The sequence below is a fragment of the Anabrus simplex genome, chromosome 2, assembly GCF_040414725.1.
Source record: "Anabrus simplex isolate iqAnaSimp1 chromosome 2, ASM4041472v1, whole genome shotgun sequence".
Classification (NCBI taxonomy): Eukaryota; Metazoa; Arthropoda; class Insecta; order Orthoptera; family Tettigoniidae; genus Anabrus; species Anabrus simplex.
The window spans coordinates 1,149,809,637-1,149,827,318 of NC_090266.1; the positions used below are offsets into that span (position 1 = coordinate 1,149,809,637).

At 37.4% G+C, this 17,682-nt stretch overlaps 1 protein-coding gene across 1 annotated transcript in view; it reads left to right on the top strand.

Moving 5' to 3' along the window:
* The window catches only part of hob (hobbit), a 460,559-nt gene that overhangs the window by 388,425 nt on the left and 54,452 nt on the right, over nucleotides 1-17,682 (top strand). The window contains exon 34 of the mRNA XM_067142110.2: nucleotides 15,068-15,215. Coding sequence (XP_066998211.2) covers nucleotides 15,068-15,215 — 148 coding nt within the window. The remainder of the gene's footprint in view (nucleotides 1-15,067; nucleotides 15,216-17,682) is intronic.

Here is a 17,682-nt window from a genome sequence, read left to right on the forward strand (position 1 = left end):
TAATTTGCCAATATAGCTTCTTGTATATCCATTACAGATTGAGATTTTGCGTATGAAGTTGATTTCTTTTTGTAGATCTATAAAACTATGACAAGATTTCTTCAATTCAAAACTTTCTTTCTCTTCCTTTTCCTTTTCTTCTCATTTCACACCCCTCATAACACATTTATTATCGATAGATAAAACAGCATACTTTACCAAGCTTCAGCCAAGGTATAGGGGTGTTTCCCTGCTCAATAGAAACCAAGCTGCTCCATTAGAACTCAAACAAATAACAATAAATTTTACATATAAACGTCCAATTAAACAGGAAATGTTATCACATCACTGTGCAGTGCTAAAGGCAGTAACACTTCAATCATTTGAATTGAATATTTAGCTTTTTCTACCACACTGTATTTTAACCCCTTAACGTCTTTAGACGTTTTCGCGCTAGGCTTCTACAGTGGGTTATGACGGCATTAGTCGATCGTAAAATTTATTGCATATTTATCTTGAGTGTGAAAGCATATGGCATCGCCATGGAATCTATTGCATTAGTTGATATGTTTTCCCCGAGATCATGCTGTGTATTGTTTTTAGAGCTGTCACCGCTTTGTGAAATATATTTGTTTTGGCGCCTTGCATGAATTTTCCACGCAGCCATTTATGTTGCAAAGCATGGCTTCCAAACGTAAAGTAAATCGGAGTGATTGTGCGGATATTTCAACAGTTTTAGAAGCAGAGCATGATGATGGGGTATCTTCTTTATCTGATGATGATAAGTGGATTCATACTACACCATGCCCGTGTCCGAGTAGGCATTTGCATAAAGTCCTGGTAGCTTCTCAGGGAAAGACATTAACCTCGTCATTAAAATGTTATAATATCGTAAGTTCCGCAGAAGAATAAAGGTATGTCCACTAAATATTATTCAACTCCCAAACTCTGCCGGTGGACTTCATCATTCGTCATATATTGTGAATAAATCCTAACATCCATGGTTATATTACCTTACAGCTACGTATCTAAACCTACATTTCAAATAATGACTCAAAAATTAATTCTTACACTAATTTATTAGCATGCTACTCTTCGTAAAATAAAATAAAATTGAATTAAATTTGTAGAGAAAAGAAAATGGATATTTGATAATTAATCATCACATCTACACTGGTTTGTGTTGTTAACATAGCTGAAATGGGGTCTTCCCTGTTCATACATACACTATTTGCCAATAAACGCTTCATTGAATTAATTAAATCCATCATAGGCCTTCCAAACTTGTGATTCAGCTCAACTAATGGAAAGCTAAAGTTTAACCATGTCGACAACATAAGTAGTAATATTCAATGTTCTAAATTGATTAGAAAAATTCATAATTGGTCATGGGGTTATTCTTATACAAGGTCATTTCCTTTATTTTATATGGATAAGGATGATTTTTCATATTTGGGGCTTCGCATATAATTTACAAGATGCGAAATATTCAACAAGTTTCCTTATTGTGGCTAATTATTATTACCACACTCTAAAATACCATCATAATTAGAAATATTAACTAAACACTGCTATATCTACTCGTTCACAACAGTGGAAATCATATATAAGTCAATCAATACCTTTCATAAAATAATCTATCAATATGAACTGAGAAAGTGTGCCAATTATTTATATATGTCCTACCATTAGTCATAAATAATCTCATTTCATATACCGCTGGGCCAATAATTCAATGTAATCTAATTCCTCAATCTATTGTTTACTTGGGAGATATTAATTCTCTGTAGGGCGATAATTCTTAATGTCCCTACATCTACACCAATAAGCATATGAAGTTTAATAACTACACATAATCTGTTGTGTTATGTCACAAATCGACATTAAATCAGCTGGACTCTTGCTCCCATGTTCATCTCAACATGACCTCACCTTGTAACCTTCATTTCATTTATCATCCATTACCAACATCTATCATACGAATCGTAACAACTTCCTCCATATAATCTCACAACGAAACAAACATTACATCTCAATATTCTTATTACCACATAATTCAAATCCATCTCTTCTTATTGATCCTTCTGCATATATAATCTCATTTCTCGGGAGATAGTAGGTTCGAACCCCACTATCGGCAGCCCTGAAAATGGTTTTCCGTGGTTTCCGATTTTCACACCAGGCAATTGCTGGGGCTGTACCTTAATTAAGGCCACGGCCACTTCCTTCCCACTCCTGGCCCTTTCCTGTCCCATCGTCACCATAAGACCTATCTGTGTCGGTGCGACGTAAAGCAACTAGCAAAAAAAAAAAAATCTCATTTCGCTTCCTTTAAATATCATCTTTGTTACGGTCCGATATTCCCTCGACGATATATTCTTCATACATACATACATACATACATACATACATACATTCATTATCATTAAAGACTGTTATATCTTTCAGCGTTCAGTCTACAAACCTCTGTGAATTTACTAAACGTCGCCACAATCCTTGATTTGCAACTAGTGTTGTGGCCTCATTTAGTTCTATACCTCTTATCTTTAAATCGTTAGAAACCGAGTCTAACCATCGTCGTCTTGGTCTACCTCTACTTCTCTTACCCTCCATAAGAGTCCATTATTCTCCTAGGAAACCTATCCTCCTCCATTCGCCTCACATGACCCCACCACCGAAGCCGGTTTATGCGTACATCTTCATCCATTGAGTTCATTCCTAAATTAGCCTTTATCTCCTCATTCCGAATACCCTCCTGCCATTGTTCCCACCTGTTTGTACCAGCAATCATTCTTGCTACTTTCATGTCTGTTACTTCTAACTCATGAATAAGATATCCTGAGTCCACCCTGCTTTCGCTCCCGTAAAGCAAAGTTGGTCTGAAAACAGACCGATGTAAAGATAGTTTCGTCTGGGAGCTGACTTCCTTCTTACAGAATACTGCTGATCGCAACTGCGAGCTCACTGCATTAGCTTTACTACAACTCGATTCAATCTCACTTACTATATCACCATCCTGGGAGAACACACAACCTAAATACTTGAAATTATCGACCTATTCTAGCTTTGTATCACCAATCTGACATACAATTCTATTGAATTTCTTACCTACTGACATCAATTTAGTCTTCGAGAGGTAGCTGCAGTCGCTTAAGTGCGGCCAGTATCCAGTATGCGGGAGATAGTAGGTTCGAACCCCACTGTCGGCAGCCCTGAAAATGGATTTCCGTGGTTTCCCATTTTCACACCAGGCAAATGCTGGGGCTGTACCTTAATTAAGGCCACGGCCGCTTCCTTCCAACTCCTAGCCCTTTCCTGTTCCATCGTCGCCATAAGACCTATCTGTGTCGGTGCGACGTAAAACAACTAGCAAGAAGAAGTCTTCGAGAGGCTAATTTTCATACCATACTCATTACACCTATTTTCAAGTTCCAAGATATTAGACTGCAGGATTTCGGCACAGTCTGCCATTAAGACCAAGTCATCAGCATAGGCCAAACTGCTTACTACATCTCCACCTAACTGAATCCCTCCTTGCCATTTTATACCTTTCAGCAGATGATCCATGTAAACTACGAACAGCAAAGGTGAAAGATTACAGCCTTGTGTAACCCCTGTAAGTACGATGAACCAAGAACTCATTCTACCATCAATTCTCACTGAAGCCCAATTGTCAACATAAATGCCTTTGATTTTAATAATCTACCTTTAATTCCATAGTCCCCCAGTATAGTGAACCTCTTTTCCCTCGGTACCCTGTCATATGCTTTCTCTAGATCTACGAAATATAAACACAACTGCCTATTCCTCTCGTAGCATTTTTCAATTACCTGGTGCATACTGAAAATCTGATCCTGACAGCCTCTCTGTGGTCTGAAACCACACTGGTTTTCATCCAACTTCCTCTCAACGACTGATCGCACCCTCCCTTCCAAGATGCCAGTGAATACTTTGCCCAGTATACTAATCAATGAGATACCTCGATAGTTGTTGCAATCCTTCCTGTTCCCTTGCTTATAGATAGGTGCAATTACTGTTTTTGTCCAATCTGAAGGTACCTTACCAACACTCCACGCTAATTTTACTAGTCTATGAAGCCATTTCATCCCTGTCTTCCCACTATACTTCATCATTTCAGGTCTAATTTATGACAATGGAGTTTATTTACCAATTTCACCAACATCATTTTCCTCCTCTCCATGAGCTTGGCTATTTGCAACACCACCAGGATGATTTCCTTTTACATTGAGAAGATATTCAAAATATTCCCTCCACCTCTCCAGTGATTCCCTGGGATCTATTATGAGTTCACCTGAATTACTCAAAACACTGTTCATTGCCGTTTTCCCTCCCTTCCTAAGATTCTTTATTACTGTCCAGAAAGGTTTCCCTGCTGCTTGACCTAGCCTTTCCAGGTTTTTACCAAAATATTCCCATGACTTCTTTGTGGATTCAACAACTATTTGTTTCGCTCTGTTTCTTTCATCTACGTACAAATCCCTGTCTGCCTCAGCCCTTGTTTGGAGCCATTTCTGATAAGCCTTCTTTTTACGTTTACAGGCTGCTCTCACTTCATCATTCCACCAAGATGTTTGCCTTTTCCCATCTTTACACACAGTTGTTCCTAGGCATTCCCTTGCTGTTTCTGCTACAGCATCCCTGTATGCCACCCATTCACTTTCTATAATCTGAACCTGCTTACTGTCTACTCTTCGAAACTTCTCACTAATCATATCCATGTACTTCTGTCTAATTTCCTCGTCCTGGAGATTTTCTACCCTTATTCGTTTGCAGACAGATTTCACTTTCTCTACCCTAGGCCTAGAGATACTTAGTTCACTACAGATCAGATAGTGGTCTGTATCATCGAAAAATCCACAAAAAACTCGTATATTCCTAACAGATTTCCTGAATTCAAATTCGGTTAAGATATAGTCTATTATGGATCTGGTACCCCTAGCCTCCCATGTGTAGCGGTGAATAGCCTTATGCTTGAAGAATGTATTCGTAACAGCTAAACCCATACTAGCACAGAAGTCCAGCAAACGCTTCACATTCCCATTAGCTTCCATATCTTCCCCACATTTACCAATCACCCTTTTGTATCCTTCAGTTCTAATCCCAACTCTCGCATTGAAATCACCCATTAGCACTATTCTATCCTTGCTGCTGACCCTGACCACAATGTCACTCAATGCTTCCTAAAACTTGTCAACTTCATCCTCATCTGCACCCTCACATGGTGAATACACGGACACAATTCTTGTCCTAATTCCTCCAACTGACAAATCTACCCACACCATTCGCTCATTTACGTGCCCAACAGAAACTATGTTGCATGCAATTGTATTCCTGATAAAGAGCCCTACCCCAGACTCTGCCCTTCCCTTTCTAACACCCGTCAAGTACACTTTATAATCTATCTCTTCCTCGTTATCTCCCCTTACCCGAATATCACTTACTCCTAGCACATCCAGATGCATCCTCTTTGCTGACTCAGCCAGTTCTACTTTCTTTCTTCCATAAGCCCCATTAATATTGATAGCTCCCCATCGAATTCCATTTCATTCGCCAAGTTGTTTCCAAGGAGTCCCTCGTCTGTCAAATGGGAGTGGGACTCCATTACTCCCATATGTCCGAGGCTTTTTTAAAATGTTTTGAGCTCGTTAAATTCATGAAACAGGATGCTACCCTACTTGCACATAGTCCAAGTGAGGATCTCTCCTCTAACGGGTTATGGACCACCAGTGAATTGTATAGTCCTAGCCGCCTGAGCACAAGGAGGGCCAGGACTCAGAATATGTCCGAGATGCCCACTCCCATTCCATAACAACTGGTATCCCGACTCTCAGGACCACTTACTAGGCCACTCATCCGTTGCCCATGGTTCACGAACTAGGACGTGACTACAGTAACCCACAGACATTCTTCATAATAAACACATATTCCAAGTATGATCCATTTCTTCATATTAATTAATTATGATCATGTCTGTCAATCTGGTTTCCTCTAAAACTCGACTATGCTCTGCAATACATGTATTCTTCTCAATATCTCCCAGTTCATAACTAACTAAACTCTCCGTGTTGATTGGTACGTCAAATCGATATACACACATCACATATGTTAACATAACCCTATCACTACATATTTGAGTATATCTGTTACTTAAATTAGCACTCGCTCGCAGTTATATGCTTAGGACCTACCACTAACATTCATAATTTGGCACATAGGATTCATTTATAGGAAATATTCCACTGATATAAATTAATTTCAACAAATACTACTAATATTTTTATATAGGAAGCTTATCTTGTATCTCGTCTCGTCTCTGGCAGCTGCTGGCTTCTGCTTGCATACTGTGCCATCTCTGTGTAGCTGGATTCCACCTCTGGATATGTCACGACTGGTCTCTCGGCATGGCAATAGTGGTTCACATTATGGTGGCCTGGGCAATCTTCTCCCCATCAGTTTAGGCGGTTCTCATCATGTTGCAGGTGTTCATGAAGGTAGAAAACGATATTATGTGGGCAGAATAAATATTTGAGTCCTTCATCTTAAGCCTCTTAACAGATTATGTATATATGTTAGTGTTTTCTTTTGTATCTTGAAACTGCACCTGTATATTTACTCAAACATGGCTTATTTTATTAAATATATCTTTTTCTTCAGGATGATTGCTGCTTCTAGTTATTATTTTAAATATTCTTGACTATAATCGGTTGCTTATAGCACAGGAATTCGCCCTTTCTCGTTTTCTTGCAGCGGCTCGTATATTTTTTCTCTCTAATATTTTTTAATTAGAAGATACGTGATTCTCTCCACAACTTGACTTGGTCTTTAGTTAGGTATGTGTGAATCCTTCATAAATATTTATATATTTAATTCTCAGTTTTCTTCCTGTCCGCTGAATAAATACCTCTTCTTGCTTCTAAATGTTTTTTTTTCAAATGCGATCTTCTTTCTCAAGGTATTAAGAATTAATTGATTTCAATTATTTTTCAAAACAATACTTGTCCCATCTTGAAACTCCTTTGCGAAGTCTTTATGACTCTCCGCCTTTTAACTGAGACTGATTTACACCTCGGTGATACTTCATATGCGTTTGTGCTGCATGAAGCTGCCACGTGCCATTTTGTCCGCTTCTTTTTTCGTGCGTACGATCGCCTCGACTGTAACGTAATGGTACAATACTGATGAAGAGGACAGTGAAAGTGATCCTGAAAGTGAAAGTGAAGTTGTTCCAGGCGAACCAAGTGACGCGGATGACGTTCAAAATGTAACTGAGCCTGCTCACTTCGTTGTGAATGGTGCCCCAAGACCAAGGTTTGCTTTTACAGGTGTAAATAAGATAAATATAGACTTTAGTGGCATGCACAATGTCGCAGAATACTTCAGCACGTTCGTAGATCATGATATATTCATCTGGATTCAGAACAATGTAAATAATGTTAGTAACCCATTTGGATTCATAACAATATAAATAATGTACATAATGTACATTATTGAAGAATATTAATTACAGTCATATTAAACTAATTGTGTACACATTTATGAAGGAAATATTTAAATATCACAAAGTGGGGAAAAAGTACTCGGGGCAGGTTACGCATATGGAGAATTTAATACAGAGTTAAGGGGTTAAACAGTGTTTCATCTTGTAATAATATTAATAATAATAAGAAGAAGAAGAAGAAGCTAACACAGAGCTAAGCATTTTACTAGTGGATAATGTATTTTTAAGAATTAAAGATGTTATAAATCATTTTTGACGTGTAAACAAACATTTTATCAGTGTCCAACATTCTTTTAAGCATCTGTATTTTTTAGCTGAAGATATCTCGCACCTAAAATAAACATGTCCTAAAATAGACGTTAAGCTAAATGTTAGTTCTATGTAATCATAGAATAATAATCATTATAATTGTACCGGGAGGTACACCTCAACTCCGCACATTCAAAAGAAGCGCCTTAAAGAACTCTATCTAGCAAACAAAACGTGAAATACCTTACGGCATGAAGTTGGTACATTGACCTGAAGATGTCACCATTGAAGTATTAAGTAATTGTGTTATTGTGCAGTTGCCTAAACTGACTGGTTTTATTTGCTTTGTGTTTGTTTACTTCAAGAAGTTTGAACTTTTCTCCATAGATGTCTCTACAAAGAACTGTAGTCATGCACTTTGGTGCAAGAAGGAAGAATTAGTGATTTAAAGAAGTTTTGTGTTCTTATGTTTTCCAACTAAATTAATGTTCATTTTTTTTAAATATATATGTCTAGGTTTGCAACACTTCTCTCTCATTCCACCAGGTTTTGAATTTGACCAATCAATTATGTTTCAGCCTATCACAGGCTTCTTGTTGGTTTTTGGGTGTAACTTTTGATTCTGCCAATAAAATTGAGGGGGTGTGTCCGGATTAGTCCAGAACCCTCTAGAACAGTCCCCTCGCGTATATAAGCTGCGGCTTTTCTGGCTACCTTGTCTTTGGATCACTGAATTTCTGAGAGAGTGTGTGTTAAGTCATTCTTCGCCAGGCAGATCATCCGCCAAGGTAATGGCCACCTTTCTTATTTGTCTGTAGCTACCTCCACAGAGTTTCATGAGGGGAAAGTTCAAATTTGTAATTATGTAACCTCCTGTTTTCTAAAACATAAACCTTCTTTCGGCTAATGTAAAATTTCATAAACTCTTAAAACTGTAAATCAGGGACAGAGAGTGCGTTACCCTCTCGAGTTCCCCTCCTACTTGTTTTGAGGTGACTACGACTTTGTAACTGTTTTTCTTTCCGGTAATCCATTAAATTAACCTTCAGTCGAGTCACCTCAGTAGTTCGGGATTAGCCCCTGTATCATAGGGCCAAAAGCCTCATTAGGATTTTATACTTCATTATCTAGGAGCACAAGTGTACGCCTCCATTCAGTTTGTGTTTGGGCCATTAATTTAACCTGTTCTTTTTCCACAAAGGCCCAGTAGGTTGGGTAATAGATACCCCTGTGTAAAATAAAATTTAAAATGTAAATTGTGCCTAGAGAGGCCAGAGATAATAAAGTTTTGTGTAATGTTGCATTAAGCGGGCTGTTAAAATTTGGTTAATGTTGGAGAGCATGTAAGCTCTTTTTAAAGTTTTCTGTAATAGTGAGGGGGTGCCTCTGGAAGGGTAGAGATTGTAACTTTTGGAGCAAAGTGCTCTTGAATTTTGGAGATTTCTGTATTTGTCTAAATAATAACACTTTTGAAATTGTTAATGTGTAAACTAAGGGCTTGAAGCCTAAAATTGTTAAATTCACTATTCTAGGGTTCTCTATTTTAATCCCCAAATTTGTCATTGTTATTTCACTAAGTGAAAAGTAGTTAAGTTTGTTTTGAAAAGAAATATAACCTCTATTTAAAGTTTAAAATTAATTTTGATATCGTAGTTAGACCCATTCAAGCCCACACCTTCTTTCACCTCTTTCTGCGATCCATTACCTTACATTTCGTGTTTACATGCCACTGTAACCATATTGAGAAAAAATCGATCTTGTTTTCTAGAATGCAGCTAAAACACAATAAGACCTAAATGCTGATTTACATGTGGTATATTGAGTACAGTAACCATATTCAAATCTATTTCAATACTCCATGTGAACGTAGTAAATATTTACGAGAATGAGTGGCTTGAGTACGACCCGCGCCTAAGATTTAGAACCAATATTTTGGGGGGGAAAGTGCTGGTGGTGTTCGGGATTATACGGTATAATGAAATTTATAAACGTATTTAAACAGTGATTATTATTATACAAAGTATTGCACTCACTACAGAACTTACTATTCCCTCAGTAATTCAAATACCAATGAAGATATTGCAACAAAATTTGAATAGGATTCATCTTATTTTGTAAGGAATGTGCCATTATTGTAATGTGCTGGAAATGGCCACCATTTGCATCCAGACAAGATCAAATCTGGTGTGCCATATTCTGTAAAGTCCTAGCCAGTATGTTCACTGTCACTGTCTGGATTTCTTTGACATGTTTAGACAACCTCCTGCATGGTCATCCAAAAAAGTCCCCTGGGTTTCCAGTTTCTTAGCGAGGCCGAAATGTATGGTATTGTATAACCACCTCAGCCAAATGCTATAGAGGAAAGCAGAAAGGCAGACTGGTAACAATCAAGCTAGCTGTCTGATTGGCAGCTACTCTTTGTCGCAACAATTAGACAGAGCCAGCACAATTGAAAAGTATGTGCTAGCTGCCTGTTTTTAGCCATTTGAATTGAATATTTAGCTTTTACTACCACACTGTATTTTAAATAGTTTCATCTTATTAGGTCATATTGAGATACCAAAGAGATGTTTAATACAGAACAAAAAGGGGCCATCTGGAGACATGGAAACTGGACACACAACTATAGGAATTCGCATCTGATGCTCTACCTTTTGAGCTTCAGTGGCCCAACAACATGGTCTTCCAGAGAGAAGCAGTGGTATTGTGTTGTCTTGGGATCGGCCTTGGTATATGCCACCTCAGACTACAGGGGTAACACCAAACAAGGCACAAACACAGTTAAAAGGGGAAGGTAAGAGTACAATACACAATATAAGAAAACACTACACACTCGGAAAAACAGTAGCTAGCATTACGCGGATCTCCAACAAAACAAGTACGTAACTATCAGTAGGGCCAACTAGTGAACGACAAAACGGGAAGATGGAAGGGCTGGGAACCTACCAAAGGCATGGACATGGCTTAGATAGCGGATTCCGAAATAAATCCCTGTGATCCTTAGATTTGAAAAATATTATTTACAAAATAATCTTACAAATACATTCTAAGTTACGAGCTACAAGTTCAGTGTTATCCATAGCTTTTTTTTGTAGCAGTGTAAATTCAAATTTCAAAACAACTATACATCTAGTTACCAATGTAGTTGTACAATGCAATATATAGTGATGTGAAAAAGGTTATCCAAAACTTAGCGTACCTAAAGTGATACAGAACTACCAGAGGCAACCCCCAAGGGAAATAATGTTAAACTACAATACGCATATTTTAGTGAAACAAGGAATGGGAATGCCTCGGAAACGAACAGGTAAGTCCAGCTGAAAAACTAAGGCGTTTTAAGTAACTAATTTGGTGAATCTAGGCGAGGTTAGGGCAGACTCCTGTATGAAAAGCATATCGGAACATTACGGAAATTTTAGCAGGAACGGAATTCAAGAGTGCTTACCCGAGGAGAGTGCCATCCCGGAAACCGGGGGACGTCAACCAGATAGGCTGCTCGCAGATAGATAGACCAAGACTGACAGATTTCAGGATACAGAATTAATTCGAACACTTCCTCGCTCACTATATATAGAAAATTCCGGCCTTGGAGGCAGCCAATCAGCGTGCACGAGTTCCCTATCGCCACCTAGACTCACCAATCACAACCTTACTTTCGATCGCGAACTTTGACTAACCTTCTAGAATACGCATGATCGCGAAAGTCGTATTTTTCCAGAATAGACAGAACACACTTTCTAGAACACATACCAACAAAGTAACACACCCTGTACAAAAGTTATTTACCTTTCTGGATCTTTCCAGAAACTATAGACAGAATTCTACTATTTACAAATGCCTATGTTACAACATTATAACAGTACAGGTTTAGAACATCATATCGTATTTTACAAAGAAAGTCTTCAAAAAAATACATTCCACTCGCATTACATAGTTCACTTGTAACATCATACAGTAGCAATGCATTCCTGTTTACTGAAGGGAGAAACTCCCCGCCCCATGTGGACTTACGGTGGCCATCTGGAGTGCGTGGTCCTGGCCAATCTGCACCATAGTCTAAAACTCCTGAACACAATTTCACTCATTCTGCGAGATGATCAGCAGTCAGTAAACCTTGTCATCCATTTTATGAGGGCTAGTGGCCTGTTTTATTGTTTTTAAAAGTGAAGTTTTTATTTTAGTTATTTTTTAACTTTGCTTTTGTTCTGTACTGCACTTTTATTCTTTGACAATGTATGTGTTCACTTTATCTCACTGCACCACATTTCCTGTTAGGTAGACCTTTCCTCCACCCCTCCTCCCAGGATGTCAACCGAGTTTTGCTTTTAAGCTGGATAATATATATGATATAACTTTGAAGTCAGTGCCATATTTTATTACATTTTAATTTATGTTTTAATGATCTTAGGGAAAATAAGGCATTGTGAATTAGATTCACTGGCTACTTTTAAATTCATAATCATTCTTGTTATCATTATCAGTATCTTTTTAATCCTAGTCAGTGGGTAAATTTTCAATTTTAGTTTGTAACATTCCATTTTGTTTCATCTTTTATCATTAGGGACTGATGACCTAGATGTTAGATCCCTTTGAACAACAACAATTATCATCAGTGGCGTGCTTATTCTACTTATCAGTGTGAATATGTTACTGCAAGTAGATAAGAAAAGTGAACACATTATCAATAGCTGTTTTTAACAGCAACTGCAATGGGTGCATTATTAGGCTTAGTATGTGAGGAAAGATGATGTGTCAGGTGATAAAACTGATGATCAGATCCTCTTATCCAGATACAGTTCTCCATTTTACTCTTGTCTAACTACTCCCCATCCGTGATTATGTTTTGGTCTGGATCACATTGCTTTAAGCTGTTCCTTACCAGGTCAGTCCATTGAAATCTTGAGTCTCCCCTTCCTTTTGTAACTCCATAATTTATTTCAATATTATGTCTTCATTCATTCACTTAATACAGTGAAACCTCATTAAGACGTTTCTGCAGGGGACAAGGAAAAAGAACGTGCTAAGCGAGAAAACGTACTAATGAATATACGAATAAAAATTATCCATCAGCTATATGGAAACACTAGATATGATTTTTATCCGACATGAAGGCATTTTATGTCGTTTATCTGCGGGTACAGTGAAAACTGTAGGGCCTATCTACCATTTCTAAAGATAAGAGGAAAATATTAAAAGGTATGATAAGCACGAGAGAACAAATATGAAAAACCTTTCCTGATGGGGATTATAAAATAACAAGTACACTGAAAGGTATGAAAAACAACAGACAACAAATATGAATACATGTGCAGAGGGGCCAACAAAAATATCGAAGTATTACTGCAAATCACACTCTTTCTAAAACAAATGTTAGTAGAAACCTTTTATTTCGGAGTGGTGGGTTATTTAACAATATTTTCTGGTCACGCTTAGACAATGAATTGGAGGTTACATTCGGCTATGTGCAACTGCAAGGAAATTTTGGCCGCCATTTTGAATCAAAGAAAACTTCGATCAACTTGAGAGATCGAGTCAAAACTCGAAGGTGCAAGTTTCAACATTCGCGACCTCTGCGCGCTTATGCCAGTCCACTTTCCGACAGATTTTAATTTTGTCTTCATTATTAAGGAATTTCCCAATATTTTCCATATCCATAACTGGGCTATCACAAGACAAATATGCACCGCGCTAGCCAATTTCACACGATTACTTTCCTAATCCAGATAAAGGCTACCGTATCTCGCAACAAATATTAACCACACTTCACTGTACCACTCAATACAGAATACATTTCTCCCTCTGAATGGAATGCAAAATAAAAACACAAACAGGCTCACTCTGCTATTCAGCAATCTTGCTGTTAACCGGCAAGCAAAACCGAACATTCCCAAAGGTAACGACTTGCTCCCCGAAAGTGCAGCTTATCCTTTGAAGTTCAGGAAGGACTTTTCCTGTAATCATGCAACTGTGGCGACGGCTCTTACCCGAGTTAGAAATCACATTTCTTTCACAAGGGATGACAAATACAGTAATATTTTCAGGTCTAGGAAAAATGTGATCGTATTAAGCGGTAATAGCATTTTTTTTTTTTTTTTTTTTTTTTTTTTTGCTAGCATCTTTACGTCGCACCGACACAGATAGGTCTTATGGCGACTATGGGATAGGAAAGGCCTAGGAGTTGGAAGGAAGCTAATAATAATAATCTGCTTGCCCAAAATATATACATTTTAGGTCTCCCTCTGCATAACTGGGCAAAATTAAGTAAACTTGTATCCTCTTATCCTCAGAGTGGTGCAGCTCTTTTTAGGCACACCCCTAATTGAGGTGAGCTGCCTGTACAGTTGCTCGAAAAAAGAATGAGCTTGTAGAGTTTTGTAAGTTCCTCGCAGCTACACTTTTCTGAGAAACAATTGAGCCTATAGATATAATGTTTGTTGTGGGTATCCACAAGGTTTACATGGGAGGTGAATTATATTTTGGTACTAATTAAAATTTTAAATCTGATAAAAATATTAAATGCAAAGAACATACAATATCATCCTCTATTTTTTTTTTTTTCTTTGAATGAGTATACATTTTTAACCAAATACCAGCCCTCCTGGCATTTTGAAATTGCTAGTAGTACCAGGATCAAGTCCAGACCTCCAAGGACAACAGCTAATAATGCTTACAGTTATGCTAAGGAGGCACGTAACTGGGTTGTATGCCCATTACAGTTACCTATGTGCTCAAATATGTGAAAAGTAAAAATGGTTTCATATCATATTTTTAAAATGTAATTAACATTCCAGTGCATTTAATGTTCCTTTATTTACTGTTAGTCTTACGAGATACTGTAGTGCTGAACACTTGCGTTGAATACAGTGGGTTCCTCCCCTTTCTGTAGTTGTTTTATGTTGCACTAGCACTTATGGACTCTTGGTGATGCTGGGATGAGGGAAAGCTAGGCCTGGGAAGGCAGTACCTATGGCCTTAACTAGATACAATCCCGGCATTTGCCTAGTGTGAAAATGAGAAACCATGAAAAACCATTATCAGGGCTGCCAGCAGTGGGGCTTGAACCTGTCATATCCAAAAGGCAAGCCTGCAGATTTAAGATCCTTATCTTATCCCCCATAACAGAATAATGAAAACATAACATTCACTCTACAAAGGAAGTTGAACCATATTACATTTCCATTCAAATTCTCTAAACTTTCCATTCCATAGTTTAGCTTTCCAATTAGTTACTCCTCATAACTGGAAGTTATATGATTAGATTTCTTGTTAATAAGGTGACCCATAAACAATGTTGTGTACTCATGTCAAATTATATTTCAGATATACCAAGAATTCTAAAAGTGATGATTCAGGAGAGCATTTATTGGAACTTGGTTATGTACGAATGACAAATTTGCTGCCAAACCAGGTGTACACTGAAGTACTATCACCAACAGAAATTCAGAGCAACATGCCAGTGGATCGCAAGGTAAAATTTATGTAAAATTATTAATAATAGGCCTGCTTGTTTTCATGATGTTTTAGTTTTAGATATGATTTTAAAATATTTGTCACAAGTGACAGGTTAAGTAAGTAAAGAATGTTAATCACGTTTCAAAATTCACTCTGCAAAATGTTGATCCCAACATCCATTCCCATTAAATGGAGCTGCTATTCATGTACATTCTTATTTTGTGTTTTCATGTAATTACAAGAGTAATATAATAATAATAATAATAATCATAATAATAATAATGCCAGGCTAAGTAGCGCTAGCGTACTGATTCCAAGTTGGAGGTTCATCCTAGTTCAGTCCGGGTGTATTTGAAGGTGCTCAAATATGCCAGCCTCATGTTGGTAGATTTATCGGACATAAAAGAACAAGAAATAAATTTCATTTTTGGTCCGTATTGACAATAATATTGATATTAATTAGATGAGAAGGAGTCAACCTTTTCAATACAATTAATATTCAGAAAAGAATATAGGCCTATTTATAAAATCATTTACATTTACAGTACATGTTTCGTCTGTATGTGAGGGATATACTCAGCTGTTGAGATATATATATTGATTGTATTGAAAATTTGGACTCCTTCCCTTCTAATTAAAATCAACATAAAAGAACTCCTGTGGGACAAACTTCTGATACCTTGGCATCTCCAAAATCCTTAAAATTAGTTACTGGGATGTAAAATCGGTAACAGTATTATCATTATTGTTATTGTCACAGTTTTTTTTTTTTTTTTTATCACAGAGGTGAAAGAAGTTGCAGGCATGAATGGATCTATCCACTACAATCAAAAGTTTAATTAAAAGCTTTATAATTAAAGTTATATTTCTTTTCTCTCTTTTTTTTTCAAATGCAAAATATTAACAAAACGATCGCTCAGCAACGCAACAAGATTTCAGGTACAAAATCAGAAATATCAACAAATTGCCAATTAACAATACGAGCTTAACACTACCGATCTTACAAACGTTACTTAAGCACTATGGCTCCATCCACTCAATAGTCGAGGAGGTAGGTCTCCCAGTTTCGTTTACAGAGTATACTAATACCTCTACAGAATGGAAAGAGCGTCGATGCTCTATGAATTGATCAAGGAGACTGCACTCCGAACCTCATACCTTTACTGCCTTATCAAGGCAACCTTCAACAAGCAGAGCATCGTCGCCATAAGACCTATCTGTGTCGGTGCGACGTAAAGCCCCTAGCAAAAAAAAAAAAAAAAAAAAAAAAAAAAAACAGAGCATCTTTGCTCACAAAAATTTACATTTTCCAGGCCTCTCGAGGCATAACCTATATTTTACCATTCACACAGTTTTCACTGTCTTCAACACTCAACAGTCTAACCACTTAACATATATGATTGAATTTTACAGGGGTATTGAATACCCATTCTACCGGGCCTTTGTGGAAAACGAAACACAGGTTAAAGTTACTGGCTCACAATCAAATTGATGCGGAGGCAGACATTTGCACTCCTTGAAATTTGCACAAAAGATTAAAACCCTATTTGGGCTTCTGGCCCGAAGTTACAGAGGCTAATCCTATACTACTGAGGTGACTAGATGGAGAAAATTTAAGTTACAAAACTACAGACATAAAACGGTTACAAAAACATAGTCGCCTCAAATACAAGTTGATAGGGAACTCTAGAGGGTGTCACACTCTCTACTGTATTCCCGAATTTTGGCTTATTTTCTAGGCTAGCTTTCAGATTTACATTTGAAGATGAAGTTTACATTATTGAAGATTGGAAATTTAAGTTTACATTCTTAAAGACAGGAAACCTTCCCCTCGAGCTAGCTTTCAGAGACTAAGCTAGCTTTCAGAGACTATCACCTAGTTATTAAATAGCTGCCATTACCTTACTGCGCTGGACTGCTCGATGAAGGGTGAGATGCCCCCGCCTCCACTATTAGCACACACTCGGTAGACTGGACAATCAATAAGACAAGGTAGCTCAAAAAGTCGCCAGCTTTTATACCTGAGAGTAAGATTCTAGAGAGTTCTGGGCTAAGGCCCGATACACCCTCAATTTTTATTAGATAATTAAATATGTGCAAGAAAACGATGATTGGTTGAAAATTAAATACACAAAATTTTCTATTGGCCAACATCTTAAGTTGGTGGGAAGAGATCAAAGTGTTGTCAACTCTACCATACCAAAAACAAAAGATAATCAACTCAGTGTAGTAAACCTTAACCCTTTGGCACTCAGCCTATATGTAGGAGTTTGCTCGAAGACACTCAGACTAATTTCTGTCATTTTGCAAACCAGATTACAAAAAATCAACACGTAAAGAGTTTAACACACATTAAAATAAAATAAATCACACTAATACAGGAAAATATGAGCATTTCAGAAACGAATATACCTAGGATGTATTGTTATTGGTAAAGCCAAAAAAATTATTAAATTTGGAAAATAAATTTAATTTTTTTTTAC